Genomic DNA, 18,323 nt, shown 5'->3' on the forward strand with positions numbered 1-18,323 from the left:
ACTGGGAAATGGGTCCAAGTAGATTGGGCCTGCTCGGCTAGCTAAGGGACTTGGGCCTGTTCGGTCCAAAAGTAAGTGTTGGGCCTGCTCGGCCCAGTCCCGAACAGAGTCATAGTCGTTGGCCTTATTAGCTGGCTCAGAATAGTTGCCCCACAACCCTTATCTCTACTTAGTCGTGTGAGAGCTTTTCTCGTATTCATCCTTTTATGTCGTCCATGTCTCAACTTGAATGAAAGCTAAGAGGTGGCATTGATATCCTTTCGAATATGCTCCTTAAATGCACCTCATACTGCTTATGTCTTTCGTAGGTCTTATCTTAATGGTTTTCGGAAACTGAAATACTCGAGTGTCTTCCAGAAGCGATCTAAAGCGTTGATAGTTCTTATTACTCTTTTAATAAGTCATCATGCGATCTCTGAAGAGTTAGTTATGCAGTTTCTTGAGATGTTACCTTTATTTGTTTATCATATGTATTTCTACAACATACTAGCTTTCTGTAACTGAAGGAAGTAATATCTATCATGAGTCAAGAATCAAAAGAAGATGTTTCTATTTCTTAGGTTTATCTTGTCATTTTAACAACTGCCTCTATTTTTAATCGAAAACATGGTCTTGATAAGGCCTTTTTAAATGTAGGTTCTTTTTTTAGACTGAGGTGTATTGACCCCTAAAGAAGACAAAAGGAATTGTAGTAGGTATGACAGATACACCATTCCTTTTTATCAGTGCACATTTTTTATCTTGAGTCTCGGCTTGCCCTTCAGTAACTTCGAGATAAGGTTTTAAACCACTTGATTACTCTGGTGCATGTTACTAGTTGTTTTGGAGTGTTTTTGGAGGGCGTGAAGTATTTTGAAAATCAGTTCTTCTTGGTCTCTCCTCTCTGCAAAAAGGCACATGTTATACTGTGTACCATGTTATTTAATAGAACATTGGCATGTTATATATTGAGGTTTGGCTGGAGAGTTTTGAGGACAAACAAATCTTCAAGTTGTGTAATCGAAAGTGGAACAAGAGTATCTTTCAGATTCACTTGAGCAAATATGTCTAGTTACGAAGCTCGAACTAGATATGAAAGCAGCGGAACAACCGTTTTAGGATCTACGAATCTTTACAGTGGAGGAATAGGTGGTTGATTCCTTACTGTTAAAGCAGCAACGACCAACTTCTCGCGCAATGATGGATATGGTAGCCTTAGATCTAACCATCATCAATGAAAGTAAAATCTGAGAATATGGAGATTTGTTGAAAGGAGATTGAGATAACATTGAATTGAATCAAAGCACGATAGATCTTCCAGTTTGAGTGCAAATACTTGCTCTGATGATCTGAAGAAATTTTGAAATGCAAAAATTGGAGAAATACTGTAAATTTGTGCAAATCGTAGGAATCAACAGTCAATTCTCACAGACGGCGCCAATAATTCATTCGAGTACTAGAAATGAGAAGGTAAATGACAGTGGTGGCAAAATGCGGCTTTCGACGCGGTAGAATAGGGGACCTGCATGATTAAATTCCAACACTCAAGTCAATGTATAAAAAAGAAGAGTGAAAGTAAATTGTATTTAAAATGATAATCTTTGTGCATCCGATAGATTTTGGAAGGAGTGAAACTTTTTTCTGACTGCATTAGAATTGATATGGTCGACGTAAATTCATCTGAGATCGAAGTGATGAGCCAAGAATAATAAATATATTTAAAGTTGATTTATTATATTGTGAAAAATAAATAAAAAGGAGTAGTATTAATTAGGGATAACAAATGCATGTAGAGTCGAGTAAATTTGAACGTTGCTTATATTTAGGTATAGTAAATTTTTTTTAGCAAATGGAGTTATAAATAGCTCGTTAGGAGTAAATATTATTTTAGATTTGAAACGACAACAAGTGGAGTAGAAGTGGAACAAAGAGAAGGTCCTTGGTTTTTGTGTTGTTCTTCTTGTTGTGAGGATAATCCAACCTAACTCTGTCTCTGTCTCCTCTCTGTGTTTTTCCTTCTTTTAAGGTTCGTTCGCTCGATCCCTCTTTTTCTCTTTAGATCATATACCTAGATACATACCCTTTATTTATTAGATTCATTGTTTTTCAAATATTTCATTTCATGGATCGTTGATGTTATCTTCATCTTCTGATCTGATAATTTTCTTACCACAGGTTCACCAACAGGATCTTAACTTTTGCAGCCTCTTTGTTCTTCTTCTATCTACCTCCTTCCCTCTAGGTATATAACTTTACCCTACATTGTGTGTGTGTTTTTTTTCAACATTAAGAGATTATGAACGTTTCTTTATTGCATAAGGGTTAAACCTTACACTGCCCTAGACTGTAAATTAATTTGAAATTAAAATATTAGATAATGTTTTTCTGGTTATTGTTGAACCTAATGAGGTAGTGGTTTCATGATATACTCAAAGAATAATTTATTGTTGAGCTGTGTTTGGTTGAATTAGGGTGATTTTGTTGCTCTTGTTTCTTGATAGTGGTTGTGATATGACAAATTTATTGTTGATCTTTGTTTTGATTGAAACTATGTGATTTTGTTGTTGCTATGTTTTAAGAGGAATATGTTATACTCATTGCCACAACCAAAAACTCAAACCAATTCATGTGTGTTATATGCTGTTCGAGTTACATTTACAGCCTTTATGATGTTGTTTTCGAATGTTGTTGTTTAGTAACCTTATGCCTAGAACTTAGTATAAATAAAATTAAAATAGGTGAATCTAGGTCCTTTGATACTTTCTATATGCGATTACGTGATTATAAATGAGTTCCGCGGCTCTCTTTCATGTCATATTAAGCTTGAATACCTAGAGGATTAAATATACTTTCCAAAACAGCATTTAAATTTCGGTATTTTTGCTGTCACGTGGAGTCTTGTTTGAGCTTGGGTTACCTTTTAGATTGTTTCCAAGCTTGCCACCTAGTTTGGAAGGGTCAAAATGGGCTTCCTAACCTTTTGCTTAAACGATCGATCCTCCTTTTGTAACGGTTGTGAATATTGTGCCCAATGTTGTTAGTAAGTATCGCGCGATTTGTGCGACTCATATCTTGGTTTGAAAATGTTATCAAATGCGATTGATACATATCAAAGCACAAATCTTTTTTGGACCTCAATAATAACGTAAATCGCGATTCACACAAATCATGAATACCGCTGGATTGCATGATACAAGTTCTATTATGGGTGCAGCCTAGAAAGAACCGTTCCACACTCGCCCATTTCTAAAAGGCCCACTTGGGTTGTTTTCATTTTTTTTTTCTTTAAATGGTACAGAATCAGCCAAAGCCGAACTTTCAATTAACCTAATACAGGTTCACAAACAAACAGCCCCATCATATTTATTTTGGTCTTCACTACCTCCGTCTCGCCCACGTGTGATTTTTTTGTTCTTCCTGCCTACAGTCTGCTTCATAGTCTCGTTTCTGTTATTCTATATTTTTGGTTCCCTTGACTTGTACATCGTGAATGCTTCATGTACATTTTTACTGGCTGTCAAACTTTGACTTCCCCATTATTTCAATGAAACATGGAAGTATAATTTCCTTGAAACCGTAACACATCAGCGTCGTGATGCATTCACGAAGCAAAAATTCGCTCTGTATAACATTGCTCATTTTATTATTCACAATAAAACTTAATCTGAGTTAGAAAGTAGTTCTTCCGATTCATGGTTCAAATCTCAATTTAATAACCTTGATTGTGCCTAATTCTTATTCAATGAATAGACAAGAGAAGATATGCATAACCCTTGATGGGGTTAACATATAGTCTCTAGAATCATGAGAATAAAAATTCTCTTTTAAGTGTTGACTTTATTCAAGAATGTGCTTTTTCATAAGGCTTTTTGTGTAACAAACAATATTGAGGTTTATTTTTTTAATAATTAATTTGATCATCTTTTTCAATGTATCAGGTGCTAGACCTAAGAAAATCAAATGTATCGTGGGAAGTTTTCACTTACACCCAAGAATCAAGTCAATGACTTAGCAGGTTCAGGTTCTCCTAATGATCAACATAAAAGTCTTCCAGAACCCATATATGTTTCTTCTTCGTCTTCAGATGATGAAAGTAACAAGTCTAATGATGACGCATCTAAACAATTAGTACTTTATGACCCTGTGATAAATGGAGACAACACAATTCAATCCCCGGATCCTTTTCAGTTTAAGCCTCCACCGCGTCCACGGAGTAAACCTTCAAGTTCAACTCCTAGAATTTTACCAGCAGTTGGTGCTTTCACTGTTCAATGTGCTTCCTGTTTTAAATGGAGGTTGATTCCAACAAAGGAAAAATACGAAGAAATACGCGAGTATATCCTTCAACAACCTTTTGTTTGTGAAAAAGCTCGTGAATGGCGGCCCGATATAACTTGTGATGATCCAGAGGATATTTCCCAGGATGGTAGTAGAATTTGGGCTATTGACAAGCCTAGCATTGCACAGCCTCCAGATGGATGGCAGCGACTTCTACGAATTAGAGGTGAAGGAAGCAGCAAATTTGCAGATATGTATGTATCCATTTTCTATCATTCTTTTAATCAGTTATTAGCAAAAAAAAACAACCTTATCCAATGATACAATACACCCTCTCATGGAAGTTCTAAGTTGTTCATCATCATTTTGTCACTGTTGTGATTTTTTAATATTTCAGATACTATGTAGCACCATCAGGCAAGAAATTGCGCTCTATGGTCGAGGTTCAGAAGTATGCTCCTTCTGCTTTACTATCTATGCAATTTGCACCTTGTCTTAATTGAATTATTGTCATAATTATTACTAATTACTGGCTTTCATCTTTATTTTATTTTGCTCGTGGTGAACATGTTTTTAGGTTCTTGTCGGAACATCCAGAATACATGACAGATGGCGTTACTCTTTCACGGTTCTCATTTCAAATACCTAAGCCATTGCAAGAAAACTATGTGAGGAAACGCTCTTATGCTAAATCAGTTGAACCTGAACAAGGTACATAAAGTTTTGACTAAATCATAAGGGTTCAAATGCACTACTATGATGTGCCAAAATTTTTATGGATAAAAGTTTTGGGGCAGTCTAATTTAATTTGATACTGAGAATTTTTGTGCCGTGTTATCATGGTAATATGTGTGATGCAGTGAGTCCTCTAGCTTGGGTAAGTCCAGAAGACGGCACTAATTCAAATGAGGGAAGACTTGGGCTTCCTGCTCCTTTTATGGAAGAATATGACCCTGACAGCCATCCTGCAAAGAAGCAAGCAACCCGGAGTTTTTTTCCATAAAACAGAAGCAAAGACCTGACCAAATCACTAAATATCCATTTGGAAGTTGTCTCATTTTTTTAATTGCTATTGGATGTAAGGTTGCATCTTCATCTGTAATTCGTCTTTGCAAATAGAGAAATGTATTTTTTTTTGCGTTAGTAAACCGAGTGTTACAAATCAACTGCTACATTGGATGAAAAAAATACTGTTTAGCCTTGGCATTAAGTTTGAGGTATGGTCTGAGCATTCCGAAACAATGTGTACAATGTATACTGATGTATCAATTTGGTTGAAAATTATTCGATTTTTATTTATGTACTCTCTTGTCCCAGTTGACCTAGTCTTTTAAGTCAGCTAAAAGTTAACATATGCTGGTTTTCATAATAGAAATGTATGAAATTTTTTGCAGTTAGTTTAGAGGAGAAAACCCCAATAGGGTGCCTGCCTCTTGATATTTGCATGCAATTCGAATATCTTTTTGAAAGTTAGTTCCTCGCAGTAAAAAAATCTCTTTTTTTTTTTTTCCTATAAAAAAATTAATTGATGCAAATTAGTTTCTTAAATGACATGAAATAATTTTTGTATAATATTATTCTGAGACATAAAATTGGATCAATCACAGGCAGGTGCCAAATTTTACATTTATGTGACTTGCTAAATAGAATATTTGCAGACAAAATTCATGGTACTGGTATAGAATAGATCAAATTGTGAAATACATTCAAATCAAGGGTTACAAATTTTGGCTGGACATTTAATTTCTTCATGGATGCATCCATGTGGTAGGTAACCTTAAACTTCAACATGTATGTGGCTGCCTGATGTGATGTTGTCAAACCAACAAAAGGAAAACTTTCAAGAACTATGTATACTCTGATCATTACAGTCTCCCCAATGATGATGTGCTTGAACGGCTTTCGTATCCGGAGATGCCAGACAAAGAATCTGATTCACTCATAATGTCCTGCAATAAAATATACAGATATATAAATTTCAATATTAATTTGATAGTGTCAATGTTATATTATTATATAACTAATGAAATCAAATGACTCACTTGATTTGTGGAAGCGGTGGAATTCAAGAAATAATTGGTACTTCTGGGATTGAATGCTGCACTACCGCCTCTAAACATCATCATAGGCATGTTTTCTTCGGCGAATATTCTGAGTTTGTTGAGCTCAGGAAGCACAACTTTTCCAAGATCGGGTCTATCTTTTCTCCTCATTTCTGCACACTGAAGGGAAAGTTTGGCAAAATGCAAGGCGTGTTCAACAGGCCAGTCCTGAACAGCAGGATCAAGCATGTCATGAAAAGTTCCCTTTTCAATAGATCTACCAACATGATGAGTCAAACCCATTGGAGGCTTGGCGGTAATCATTTGTAAAAGCATGATTCCAAGTGAGTAGATATCAGATTTGATACCAAGCATGCCGGTTTGCTGGTACTCAGGGTCAATGTAACAAAAAGTTCCAGCAGTCGAAGTCATGCGATACTGAGTGACAGTATCTTGAACAGAAGGAGGAACAAGCCTTGCCAAACCAACATCACCAATCTTGCTCACATAGTTTCTGTCAAGCAAAATGTTTCCAGGTTTCAAGTCACGGTGCACAATCGGTTCAGGTTTAGTCTGGTGAAGGAAAAGGAGTCCAGTGGCTATCTCAGCAGCAATTTGAAATCGCAACTGCCAAGGAAGAGGGGGTGACTTTCCTCTCCTGAACAAACAATCATCCAAACTTCCATTAGCCATGTACTCATACACTATACAGCCAAATTCAGGACATGCTCCTAACAGAAGCACCATATTTGGATGTCTTATGCAACTCAAAACTTCAACTTCCTGATTAAATTGTGCCCTTCCTTGAGCTGCATCTGATTTCAACACTTTGATAGCAACCTGCGTATGATCAAGTTCACATCTGAAAACAGGACCATACCCTCCTTCACCAATTTTGAGACTGTCTGAAAACCTTTGTGTCGCATCTTCAATTTCCTCAATACTGTATCTTCTATATCTAGCAGTGCTATGCATTGGATTAAAAGAATCGTCAGCTTTTCTCCTCTGACTTGCTTCCATTTCGCTTTTTCTTTCTACGTTCATTCGCTTTTGTGCTTCCAACGTTGCGATTCTCTGAGACGCTTCCGCTGCCTTGAGTGCAGCTTTACACTTTTCTTGCTCCAACTCTACCATAGCCATAGCTGCTCCTTCACCTTCTCTTGCCTCTTCCAATTTCTTTTCTTCTTCGGATTTCCAACGTTGAAGTTCTATTGCCTTCTGTTTGGCATTGAGTGCTTCCTTACAAGCTGAACTGTACATTTCCATAGTTTGTTTGAGTTCAAGCTTAAGCCTTCTCATCTCTGCCTCGACTTCATCTCCGCCATCAGATAGCCTTGATGAAGAAAGCGCACCACCACTGCCTTGAGAGTTGAATGAATAGTTATCCAAAGGAGAAGACATGTCAATTGACTTTGGTCCTCCTCCTCCAGAATAGGATGAAGCAAAGCTGCTTCTTGCATCAAAATCTGAAAGCCTGCCGGCGGGAATTCCGCTACTCATACTAGTGTCTAGATCTTCAATGTTATACATCGAAGGGAATATTCGATCAATACTTGGTCTTCCACTGCTCACAAATGATATATCTGAATCAGGAACCGATGACTCGTATGCTTTGTGTCCTCTCCTGTTGAACGGTGATCTGATCGATCATATCATCGTCAACAACATCATTAGTTAGTATCAATCAATGAATATAATCATTATCTTAAAGGAAATGAATATGTATTGTATAACAAACATACATCATTTCTTGTTCATCATCCAGCCCCTGTCGCATCCCATATGTTGTATGCCTATCCGATACAGCTGTATACAAATACATTCATTCAGTTCGGTGTTGTGAATTTCGATCACACAAAAAAATATTAACAATTAGTAAACTAAGCACACATACGTCGTGGCGGGTAGTTTCTGCTCAACTGAGGGTCGGATCTTTCGGGACTTCGAGTCGGCATTGCATATTGCTGTTGAAACTGTTGACTACGTGACGGTGTTGGTGGCGCAATCATAGGCGCCGACATAGGCGCGGGTGGTTTTGGAATTGGAGCTGTCGCAGATCTAACAGTCGAAATCTTTCCTTTCGATATTATATACACAGTGCAGAATGTTGGTGCAGCTTTTGAAACAGTGGTAGGAACATCCGTTGTCCTAAATCTTCTGTCATAAATTGTTCAAAATCACACAGAATTCTATTATATATATATACATGATCATGAAATTGAACAAAACATGAATTGAATTAACATTAAAAAAATGTACCTAACAATACCACCCCTTGATGATGCTCCTAACACAAGAAGCTCAATGCAATGAGTTGAAATGCAATCTATTAATGCCTTTGATATATCTGCATCCTCCAACAACACTTCTCTGCATTGTATCTGTTATTGCAAAATCACTTTTTATTATTTTTCTTGAAAATTAAACAAAACATAATAACCGAATTAATAAAACATAAACTTACGCTTTTTCTATTGCAGAAAACGCGGAAGGAATCAAAAAGATCTTTTGATTCGCTATCAAAGGTATCGTCGTTTATATCGCTATTAGCTGCACCATATATAGATAATGTTTGTAAGTATATAAAAAATTACATAGAAATAGAAGACAAACGAGGAATGAATGAAAGAATGAATTACATGATGACGATGAGACGGAAGAGGAGGAATTAATTTTTTGTTTAACATGAATGAGATAGAGGCATTGATCTTTAGGAAGAAGATTTTCAACAGCCCATTTAGCAGCATGTTGGCTTGTTTTGTTATTCTCAATAGCAACAGCAACGACACGGCCTGCACCGAGTTTCTTTTCTGAATTCAACCGAGACATTGTTGTTGATGATATGAGATATGGATATATATATTGTTATGGCTTCTTTATGCAAAAGAAGCAAAGAGATTAATGAAGCAGCATAAGCTAGTAGATGAATTGAGAATGTTGTAATGATAAGAAAGAGTAAAGGGAAGGTGTTTATATGTTGTTAATTTGTTGAAACTCCAGCGGCAGTTGTAAGTGTTGTTTGTTGTAAGATTCTAAGTTTAGTTAAGATTATGTAACAATGTTACCTAAGCAACCCTTTCATTTTTGGCTATTACAATTGTTTTTTCTCTCTTTGTCTTCCTTAATTTGCACTAAACATATATAGCCATTTTAGCTACCTATTCTTTTTACAATATTATTTATTAATAGCTTTATCAATTATTTGTTTATAACGTTGGTAATTTTCTATGCATTAGAATTATATTTTATCATATTTATCTATTATATATTAGAATTTAATTGAAATATACTGATAGTGTAAAGTATTATTACACCCTCAATGAATCATAACCGTCAAAATTTTAAATCATATTTGACTTTTATTTTAATTTTATAAAAAATAATGATTATGGATGATTGTGATAGATTCACTGTGTAAAACTTTTTACAATACCGTGCATAACAATTAATTTCTATATATTATTATACAAAATATACTTTCAATAATCAAATGAAAAGAGAATAACAAAAGAATTTAAACTAATTTTTACTTTGATTTTTCTACGATAATGTGTACTAGAGTGATTGGAGAAGGAAAAAGAAAATTAAATTATGCATTATTTTGATTCAAAACAATTTTTTTATCATACTTTTATAAATTAGAAGCAAAATCCTTTCCGATCCTAAAAGTCGCCTCAATTGCCGATTTTCTAGTTTTTAATCAATTTTTAACAGGTTTTCTGATTTAAATTCCGTTTTTTTTGCTTCTCGGTTTTTCAGGTCCAAACAGACCAATTAGGATTCCGATTCTCGGTCCAACCGGTTGAACTGGCTGGTCCGATCTAATTATATATATATATATATATATATATATATATATATATATATATATATATATATATATATATATATATATATATATATATATATATATATATATATATATATATATATATATATATATATATATATATATATAACGCATCATTAAAGTAGTTAAATTGATTATGCAGTTAAAAATGAATTTTTTTCAATAATTGAACAACCGATTATGCATATTCAATAATCGATTATGTAGTAAAAAATGGAAAATTTTCAAATTGCATCGTTATTAAGTGACTATCAATCCTAATAATTGATTATGAGGCGTTACAATTGAGATTATCGACTAGAACTATTGGTAAATAGAATATTTAGCATAATTTTCACACAAAATTGATTATTTGAGTATGTAATCAACTAGCTATATGCAAAAACAAAACATTTTAGGTGATTTTATCAAAGAGCGAGTCCTCAAAAAACTTTTTTTTAGTGTGTAAGAGTTGACTTAGTAACTTATGAGTTACTCCGCCATTTTATAATACTCTGGTCACACATGCACTGTGCTAAACGCACGATCAACCAAGCAAACTTTCACCCTTTCTCTCTTTCACAACTTTGAAGTTTCAAGATCCTTGCTACATTATTTTTTACTTTAACTCTGCATTAAAATCTTGAATCTTCTCCTTGACGAGGCTTGAGATAATTTCAGGATAAATAGTATCATTAGAGACAGTTGAAAAGATATCACGAGGAATTAACACGGTCAAAAAAGGATCAACCAACATGATTCCACTCAACATCAGACTTATCATCAAAACCATTCTGATCACTCAAAGGATCAAGACATCATAACTGCAATACCACTAAGCACATAGATCCATATTCTAATCCATTTTGATGTTGACAACACATCTACAAAGGAAAGGGACAAACAAGGAAATAAGGGTGATATCATGGCGTGGTTAAACCCTAACAAATATAGAGAACGTTGGGCGAGAATATGAGGATGAAACAGGATAGAAGAGGGAGGGAAGTTGAATAGACCGGTCCCCTTATACCATTTTCAAAGACATTTTCTTTTACAAAAAATTAAAGTTTAAAGAGCATAAGCAAAACACAACATTAAAGTCTTGAATCTTCTCCTTGACGAGGCTTTAGATAATTTCAGGATAAGTAGCATCAATAGAGACCGTTGGAAAGATATCACGAGAAATTAACACGGTCAAAAAATGGATCAACCAACATGATTCCACTGAACATCAGAGTCATCATCAAAACCATTCTACCAGTAATCAAACTCCGTTTAAAATTGTATACAGGGAAAGTCACTGGTCATAACACAATGGATACATAGTGAAACAAGGGTGAAATATGTGTAGCGAGAATTAATAGATCAAAATGAAGCCTTGTCGTAGTTAAGAGGCCACTTCCTAAGAGTGCAAGAATGGATGAAGGCGCAGGCTGATAGAAAAAGAAGTGATCAAAGTTTTGAGACTCGACAATGGTATATGTTATGTTGTGTGTGCATTGGAACAAAAAAAAAGGTATCGATTCAACCTCAAGTACATCTCATTTCATGATTGGCATTAAGCTCTTGTTCCCCTCATATAATACATTCTCCTTTAATCTCACCTCATTATTACACTGGAAAAAAATCAATCAACAGATTGAAAATTCAAACATTGAAACCCAGTTATGTAACAGAGATACAATTACAACCATGCACATGCATGCATGCATATGAACACCATTGCTTTCCATCATTCATTCAATCCTGCCATGGCATTGCATGTGTTTTTTAAGGGAGATCATATGATACAATCCAAGATATGCTTATGGCAACCCTCATTCAATCATTCATGAAGAAAAACTGATTTCTTCCTTCCCAAGAAACGTGACGAATCTTGATTTTGGAGACTCATTCACTACAGATCCTCCTCATTAATATCTTCTTGTGTTTGTACCTCTTGAATTCTGTCAACAGCTTCTTTTAAATCTAATCTCTTATCAACATCCATATCACAACAAGCCAATGCGATCTTCAAAAGCTTAACTATCTCTCCCTCGCTATTTCTACTATACTCCATATCGTTATCAAACACTTGACTAGGCCACTCTTCTTGCACAACTGAATCAACCCAATTCGCCAAACTCACCTCGCTTTGTTGTATAAAATTAGCAGGGTATTTTCCAGTTAGAATTTCCAAAGTGAGTAAACCAAGACTCCATACATCAGTCTTCTTAGTGATCCTCCCATGCTGCAAATACTCGGGTGACTTGTATGCAACCATTATTTCATGAGCAATATCTTGGTTTATCACAGGTATTAATCCATAGTCTGTTAGTATAGGCTCCATAGACTCACTCAATAGAACATTTGAAGATTTAAGTTGACCGTGAGGCGCAATCAAGTTCGGCATCTCTTTGTACAAATATTCAATACCTTGTGCTACACCTTTCACAATCTTCAACCTCTTCGGCCAATCAAGGCTTACTTGTCCTATAGCTTGGTATCCTGTATCAGATGTAAAAGTTAGTTACACTAGTTAGTCGTTTTCATTCATTATATATTGTATTAGTCGTGAGAAAAATATTGAAAATCTATATTCTATGATTGGGAAGCATGTACCGTGAAGACGGACGGCTAAGCTGCCATTGTGAATGAAGTTGGTAATGAAGAGTTTTTCGTCTCTTTTGTAGTAGTATGCTAAGAGAGAAATGAGATTAGGATGATTCAACCTTCCTAATCTTCTCATGTGTTCTGTAAACTCTTCCCTACCAACATTGTTCATCTCTTTGAATCTTTTTACAACAACGGTGGAGCCGGTCAATAGCGCAGCCTTGTAAGATGAACTGTGACAGCCACTTCCTAATATCTCAGCAGAGGCTCTCAAAAGATCTTGTAAATCAAATTGTTCTGATGCTTCTTCCCTAACAAAAGATAACTTCATTTCTTCTCTTCTGCTACTGTGGTTGCTGCTTCCGCGTGACCGTATTGAACCTCCCGGATCATCTGAAATATTAATATTATTTGATGATGATGGTCCTCTCTTTTGAATACTACTACTATCCACAGTGTTGTTGCTGCTGGTGTTGCCAATTAAACCTACTCCTCCTCCATCTGCTATTGCTCCTTGTTCACTTTTTTTTCTTCTTCTAATAAGGAAAAATAATATTACTGCTGCAATCACAAGCAATGCAAGACTAACAAGAACCACAACCACAATACTGTTTACATTTATGGATGATGATGGTGATGATGAAGATGATGATGATGGTGATGGCGGTTTCTTTTGGGATGAGCATGCTCCTAAAGGGGCTCCACACAGCTTTTCATTACCTGCGCTGACCCTCTTTTCGTATCAGTTCATTGATTACTATTAGCATGTTTGAATTTGAACTTATCTAGTAACGTAAGTACTTGTAAAACTCTTTGAAAGATATTATGAAAACAATTTGTTCAGCACATAGCTTATATATAAAAGCTTATGTTGTGAGTGCTTAATTAAACCAAACATATGTCTTACCAGAAAAAGATGAAGCTGGAATCTTGCTAAGGGTGGCAGGTATTTGACCCTCTAATTGATTATTTGCTACACTGAATGATTTAAAAGTGTGTTGAAATTGAGGAATAGGACCACTGAATTTATTTCCATCCAACTTCAAGGATATGAGCCTCGGCAACGAAGCAAGGGAAGATGGAATAGGACCAGTGAACTGGTTGTTAGACAGATGAATTTTCTTCAACCATTGCATGCTCTTAAACGTGTCATCGGGAATGTCGCCAGAGAATTTATTATTGGAAAGAAAAAGGGTCTTGAGACCAGAGAGTTTGTTGAGGTTGGGCCAGGGTGAATCGAATTGGTTGTTCATGAAACTAATGGTTCTGATATAAGGTAAATCCTTGATTGCATTAACGTCGATGGTGCCTTTAAGGTTCATGTTTTCGAGTTTGAATCCCCAAATATGTCCTTTATAGCAAAGAACACCTGACCAATTAGCATTATCACCATCACACGGAGGGATAGATGTGTTCCATGACGATAACGCAGCGTCGGTGTTTTGAAAAGAGGTTTTCAATTTGAGGAGAGAATCTATATCTGAAATAGAAGATGAAATTTTGATGAGAATAGAAAAAAAGAAGATGGTTAAAGAAGTGATGAAGAGTTTTGGTGCCATAATAATGATGTAGTGAAGGCCATGCACATGATGCACACGCACTTGCACTAGAAGGATGATGAGATGTTAGTGAGGTTGATCAACAACCGTTTTGGAAGGTGGAGAGAGATGGCGTTGCATTTTTGAGATGGAAGAAGAGAAAGAGAGAAACGCAGGAAGCAGGAAGATACAGAGCTAATAATAGAACACATGCATACAAGGTTGGTTGGTTGGTTAAGGTTGTTTCTTTTCTTTTGTTTTTGTTTTTGTTTAATTAATTGAGAGATCCATAGAGTGAGGTTAATTAATTAATCAATTGACCTAGTCCTTTAATTATTTATTATTTTCTTGTTTGTTTTGCATCAGATGAAGAATGGGAAAGGCATGTCAAATGTGTGTCTTCATGATCACACACCAGAAATGCACGGAAAGCCTTTAATTACCACAAACAATACACATAAAATTATAGTAACACATATGGTTAGTCCAATTATAAGATCCTAAAACTTATTTCAAACTTTGTTCCTATAAATATACTCCTTTTAATCTTAAATATAAGAGAAAGTTGTGTCACCCCTTATCTATCAATTTTGTTAACACAACTTTTTCTTATATATAAATAAAAAGTCATAAGAAATATTATCTTTTATTTATAATCCTTTCGTATATTATTACCTATAATTTATTTTAATGCCAGGATCAAATGTATTGACAAAAAACATTATGAAAGTCATTGTTTGAAGAAAAAATTAAGAGGACCAAATTTTTAAGCCTAACCTGATCTGTTTAATAAAAAAAATTAAGTTTAAGCTTTTTAAAAAACCTATTTTAATTAAACCTTAAAACTTTAATTAGATAGCATATTTTAATTATTTTTAAATCTAAACGAGGTTTACAGCATAAGCCAAAGCTACCACGCTCCTTTGCAGCTTTCTGTAGCCATGGTAAAGTAAAAGGATGATAATTCTTAAATCTCCCAAAATCCATAACCGTTTTCTTTAGGAGTTTCTCCTTAGTCTACTTAGCTTATACAATAAACAATTGTGATTTGATATACTTCATGTACAACATACATTTATACAAAACATAACAATTTAACAGCTACAACTTCAACCACCTAGATTCAAAAGTTCAGAACAGTATATTTATTTTGATAGCAAAACAATTTGTTGATCACTACAGTGCATTTGTGATATTTTATATAAATAAAAGATTATCGAGAGCACAAATCTCGAGCACTCCTTATATAGAAAATAGCAAAATGCATTTATTATGTACAAATTTTCATACATATTCAAGGTACATAATTTCTCAGGACTTTATTGATCAGCTTAAGCAAGCACCTTTGTAAACAATATATTGCCTCTTCCAGGAGAAGGATTGTCAAGATGGTATTCTAAGGATTACTTATGACACAGTCTTCAAGGTCATGCTTGATCAACAACTTCATCACTGACCTTGACGTGTTGCAGCAGCGAGTGGTTCAACAGCGGCTAAAGGATTAACTTGATACGAAAATGCAAGCTGCCACAAATCGACCAAAGCCCTCTTCACTGCGACCACATGTCTTCTTACAGTCCTAAAACATGAAAAGTGACTATATTCAGAAAAACGTAATCCCTTGAAGGAAATAGAGCAAATTCTGTTGAATTTGGTTTTGGTCTTACAAATCCATTCAACAAGTTTTGGTAACAGTACATAAAGTGCGGTGACCAAGGGTCCAACAAGAACAACTCAGAAGCTCCCATTCACAATCTAGCAGTTCATCTGTCCTAAGTATGCACTAAAACACTTTCACAATAACAGCCCACTAGTTGTAGATAGAAGTTATGCATGAACTGATCAAGTTATTGGTATAAATTAAATAAGGATGAGTTCCATAAAAGGTAGTCCACTAGCCATTTGGACATGAGATTCTAATGTGGGAGGATATGGACATGAGATTCTATTAGGGAGCCAAGAATTCAAGTGATTACCTTTTCAAAGTAGATTGCTTTCTTTTGATAACGTAGCAGACAAACAAGATCAAACAACCAAGCATAATCTTCCCACTAGGTACAACAAACTCCATATTACCAAACTTCAAATTAATAGAACGGAAACACCAGAAACATGTCTCTATTCGTTCAGACAATTTTGTCCTTCCATCTTTGGACCTATACATTTTATTGTCGGCATACTTGCCTTTCAATGCTTCAGGCGATCCTCTACTATCGTGTAATTCTTTCAACGAATAAGTTTCATTGTTATTTGAAGCCGTTGTAGGTGATTGTAGAGAGGAAACTTGAGACAAAATGGTATTTTTAAGAGAGTGCATAGAGTGTAACCTTCTCAGAAGTTCCTATGAATTCAATGACATGCCAATATTTAGTAAATGCACGGGAAAATCGCATCTTAGGACTAACAAATTGATATTAAAAAAAGCATGAATTTTCAAATATTAAAAACTAGTTTTCCTGTTACATTGCAGAGAATGGTTGTTAACTTGTTATATTTACGAGTTCAATCTGCTGGGCACCAAGTTTTTATAATGAATGAAATAATAATCACTCTTGGCAACAAAATAACCACACTACATATTTTCTTTATAAAAAGTTATTTTTTATAAATGTTGAGCTACTTTCACTATCAGGCTTTGAGCAGTAATATAGAGAAGAATAAATATCATATATCCAAGGTAGGCCGATAAAAACAAAATAAAAGATATGTACAAAAAACAAATTATAGGGTCAGAGACGGTAATACACAAAGTAACATTTGTTATCATGCTTCAAGTTTTAGACTTTACAAGCCAAAAATAAAATCCGAGTCTTTAATCAACTCAATGAAACTTACCTTCCACTAACATATGCACGGAGAACAACGAGAACAAAGAGCAACGATAACACTAGAAACAACCATTGATTTTGGTTCTTGCAATCGGTATAAAATAAAAGCATATGATATGATATGTGCATAATGATAACTTAATGCTCAGTTCCTACTTGATCGCATCGATAACACCATTGACATTTCACATGTGCCATTAATGTCGTTGAAGAACTACTTACAAACTTTTTTTTGACAGAACTACTTAAAAACATAATCTGCAAAGAACACTCTTACCTGTCGATTTTCCTCAGGCAACGGAGCATTTTCAACCCAGGAAATTGCAAGATCTACATCTTCTAGAACCGTTGCAATGAGTGTGATGGCATAAACCTCAACAACTTCCAAATATTCATCAATTCCAAGAACAAAATGCCTTTCTAAACTACTCCCATGCTCTACATTTGCTTCTGCAATTACAGCATCATATTGCCCATCACCAAGAGTCCATCCACTAAGAAATTCTTCAAGAAATTCCCGAACACCCAAAGCAGAACCTTGCGCTATTTGAAAACAAACTCTGAACCAAATAAAAATAAAAAACACAAACACTAGTTTCAGCAATAGTGTATTACCAGTATCCTTTAGCAACAAACTACAAAGCAAAGCAAATAACCATACCCAGTAAGGAGCACTTGTGCAGGAATAGCTTTTAGCGAAACAAAATACATTCTAAGTTGATCAAGAATTTCCGATATCCTGCCAAGCTGATTGAATGCTTGAATGAGGACCATAGCAGTTGATTGAAGCATATCCTGAGTTTCAGTGTCTCTATGATCATAATCACGGGGAAAGCGTTTTAAAATAGAGGAAGCTAATAATGCAGCTTGTTCATACATGGAGCAAACAAGATAGCTACAAAACAAACCATCATTGAAAGTATCATCAATAACAAAACCCTAATATTTTGTGTTACAGAAGAAAAATGAAGAAAAAATCACCTCTCTGAAACCTCGATTTCTTCCCATGTCGGTGTCTCGGAGTTCGAATCTTCCATAATTTCCGATTACAAATGCAGCGAAGATAATTGAAATTGAAAAATTGAAAGATTACGAGTCTCTAGTGTTTGCAGCGAAGAAGAAGAAAGGATCGGGATTGTCTACGTTTGTAGCGGGAAAGAACCATACCTTTGGATCCATTTGAACCGTCCGATAGATCGAACGTCTTATAACTTGCCACGTGTCCGTTAGTTTAATT

At 35.1% G+C, this 18,323-nt stretch overlaps 4 protein-coding genes across 4 annotated transcripts; 1 reads left to right on the top strand and 3 right to left on the bottom strand.

Moving 5' to 3' along the window:
* The first annotated feature begins 1,813 nt into the window (after positions 1-1,813).
* Positions 1,814-5,556, top strand: LOC131594264 (methyl-CpG-binding domain-containing protein 2-like). Its single transcript, XM_058866345.1, has 6 exons — positions 1,814-2,005; positions 2,155-2,221; positions 3,918-4,511; positions 4,655-4,708; positions 4,835-4,968; positions 5,118-5,556. Exons 3-6 carry the CDS (start codon positions 3,940-3,942, stop codon positions 5,258-5,260), a joined length of 903 nt encoding a protein of 300 aa, XP_058722328.1. The 5' UTR covers positions 1,814-2,005; positions 2,155-2,221; positions 3,918-3,939; the 3' UTR covers positions 5,261-5,556.
* A 280-nt stretch (positions 5,557-5,836) lies between these two features.
* Positions 5,837-9,292, bottom strand: LOC131594260 (U-box domain-containing protein 52-like). The gene is made up of 7 exons (XM_058866341.1): positions 8,939-9,292; positions 8,764-8,849; positions 8,559-8,680; positions 8,194-8,456; positions 8,042-8,105; positions 6,300-7,938; positions 5,837-6,206 (listed from the first exon to the last, which is right to left on the bottom strand). The coding sequence occupies exons 1-7, from the start codon at positions 9,126-9,128 to the stop codon at positions 6,123-6,125; spliced, it is 2,448 nt and encodes an 815-aa protein (XP_058722324.1). The 5' UTR covers positions 9,129-9,292; the 3' UTR covers positions 5,837-6,122.
* A 2,167-nt stretch (positions 9,293-11,459) lies between these two features.
* LOC131594262 (pollen receptor-like kinase 1) lies at positions 11,460-14,630 on the bottom strand. The gene is made up of 3 exons (XM_058866343.1): positions 13,628-14,630; positions 12,730-13,440; positions 11,460-12,615 (listed from the first exon to the last, which is right to left on the bottom strand). The coding sequence occupies exons 1-3, from the start codon at positions 14,277-14,279 to the stop codon at positions 12,026-12,028; spliced, it is 1,953 nt and encodes a 650-aa protein (XP_058722326.1). The 5' UTR covers positions 14,280-14,630; the 3' UTR covers positions 11,460-12,025.
* Positions 14,631-15,374: 744 nt separating this feature from the next.
* On the bottom strand, positions 15,375-18,225 carry LOC131594263 (protein APEM9). The gene is made up of 5 exons (XM_058866344.1): positions 18,068-18,225; positions 17,748-17,981; positions 17,364-17,646; positions 16,235-16,599; positions 15,375-15,837 (listed from the first exon to the last, which is right to left on the bottom strand). The coding sequence occupies exons 1-5, from the start codon at positions 18,121-18,123 to the stop codon at positions 15,708-15,710; spliced, it is 1,068 nt and encodes a 355-aa protein (XP_058722327.1). The 5' UTR covers positions 18,124-18,225; the 3' UTR covers positions 15,375-15,707.
* Positions 18,226-18,323: the final 98 nt, after the last annotated feature.

The sequence above is a fragment of the Vicia villosa genome, linkage group LG4 (assembly GCF_029867415.1).
Source record: "Vicia villosa cultivar HV-30 ecotype Madison, WI linkage group LG4, Vvil1.0, whole genome shotgun sequence".
NCBI classification, from domain to species: domain Eukaryota; kingdom Viridiplantae; phylum Streptophyta; class Magnoliopsida; order Fabales; family Fabaceae; genus Vicia; species Vicia villosa.

Excerpts from the sequence above, each read along its gene's own strand:
- LOC131594262 (XM_058866343.1), bottom strand. The coding sequence starts at position 14,279 with ATGGCACCAAAACTCTTCATCACTTCTTTAACCATCTTCTTTTTTTCT. Across the intron at positions 13,441-13,627 it reads TCCAGCTTCATCTTTTTCTG|GTAATGAAAAGCTGTGTGGA; the intron begins GTAAGACATATG and ends GGGTCAGCGCAG. Across the intron at positions 12,616-12,729 it reads CTTAGCCGTCCGTCTTCACG|GATACCAAGCTATAGGACAA; the intron begins GTACATGCTTCC and ends CATCTGATACAG.
- LOC131594263 (XM_058866344.1), bottom strand. The coding sequence starts at position 18,123 with ATGGAAGATTCGAACTCCGAGACACCGACATGGGAAGAAATCGAGGTT. Across the intron at positions 17,647-17,747 it reads GCACAAGTGCTCCTTACTGG|AGTTTGTTTTCAAATAGCGC; the intron begins GTATGGTTATTT and ends TATTTGGTTCAG. Across the intron at positions 15,838-16,234 it reads AAGCAATCTACTTTGAAAAG|GACTGTAAGAAGACATGTGG; the intron begins GTAATCACTTGA and ends TTCATGTTTTAG.
- LOC131594264 (XM_058866345.1), top strand. The coding sequence starts at position 3,940 with ATGTATCGTGGGAAGTTTTCACTTACACCCAAGAATCAAGTCAATGAC. Across the intron at positions 4,512-4,654 it reads AGCAGCAAATTTGCAGATAT|ATACTATGTAGCACCATCAG; the intron begins GTATGTATCCAT and ends TTAATATTTCAG. Across the intron at positions 4,969-5,117 it reads ATCAGTTGAACCTGAACAAG|TGAGTCCTCTAGCTTGGGTA; the intron begins GTACATAAAGTT and ends TGTGTGATGCAG.
- LOC131594260 (XM_058866341.1), bottom strand. The coding sequence starts at position 9,128 with ATGTCTCGGTTGAATTCAGAAAAGAAACTCGGTGCAGGCCGTGTCGTT. Across the intron at positions 8,457-8,558 it reads TCAAGGGGTGGTATTGTTAG|AAGATTTAGGACAACGGATG; the intron begins GTACATTTTTTT and ends AATTTATGACAG. Across the intron at positions 6,207-6,299 it reads CCACCGCTTCCACAAATCAA|GACATTATGAGTGAATCAGA; the intron begins GTGAGTCATTTG and ends ATTTTATTGCAG.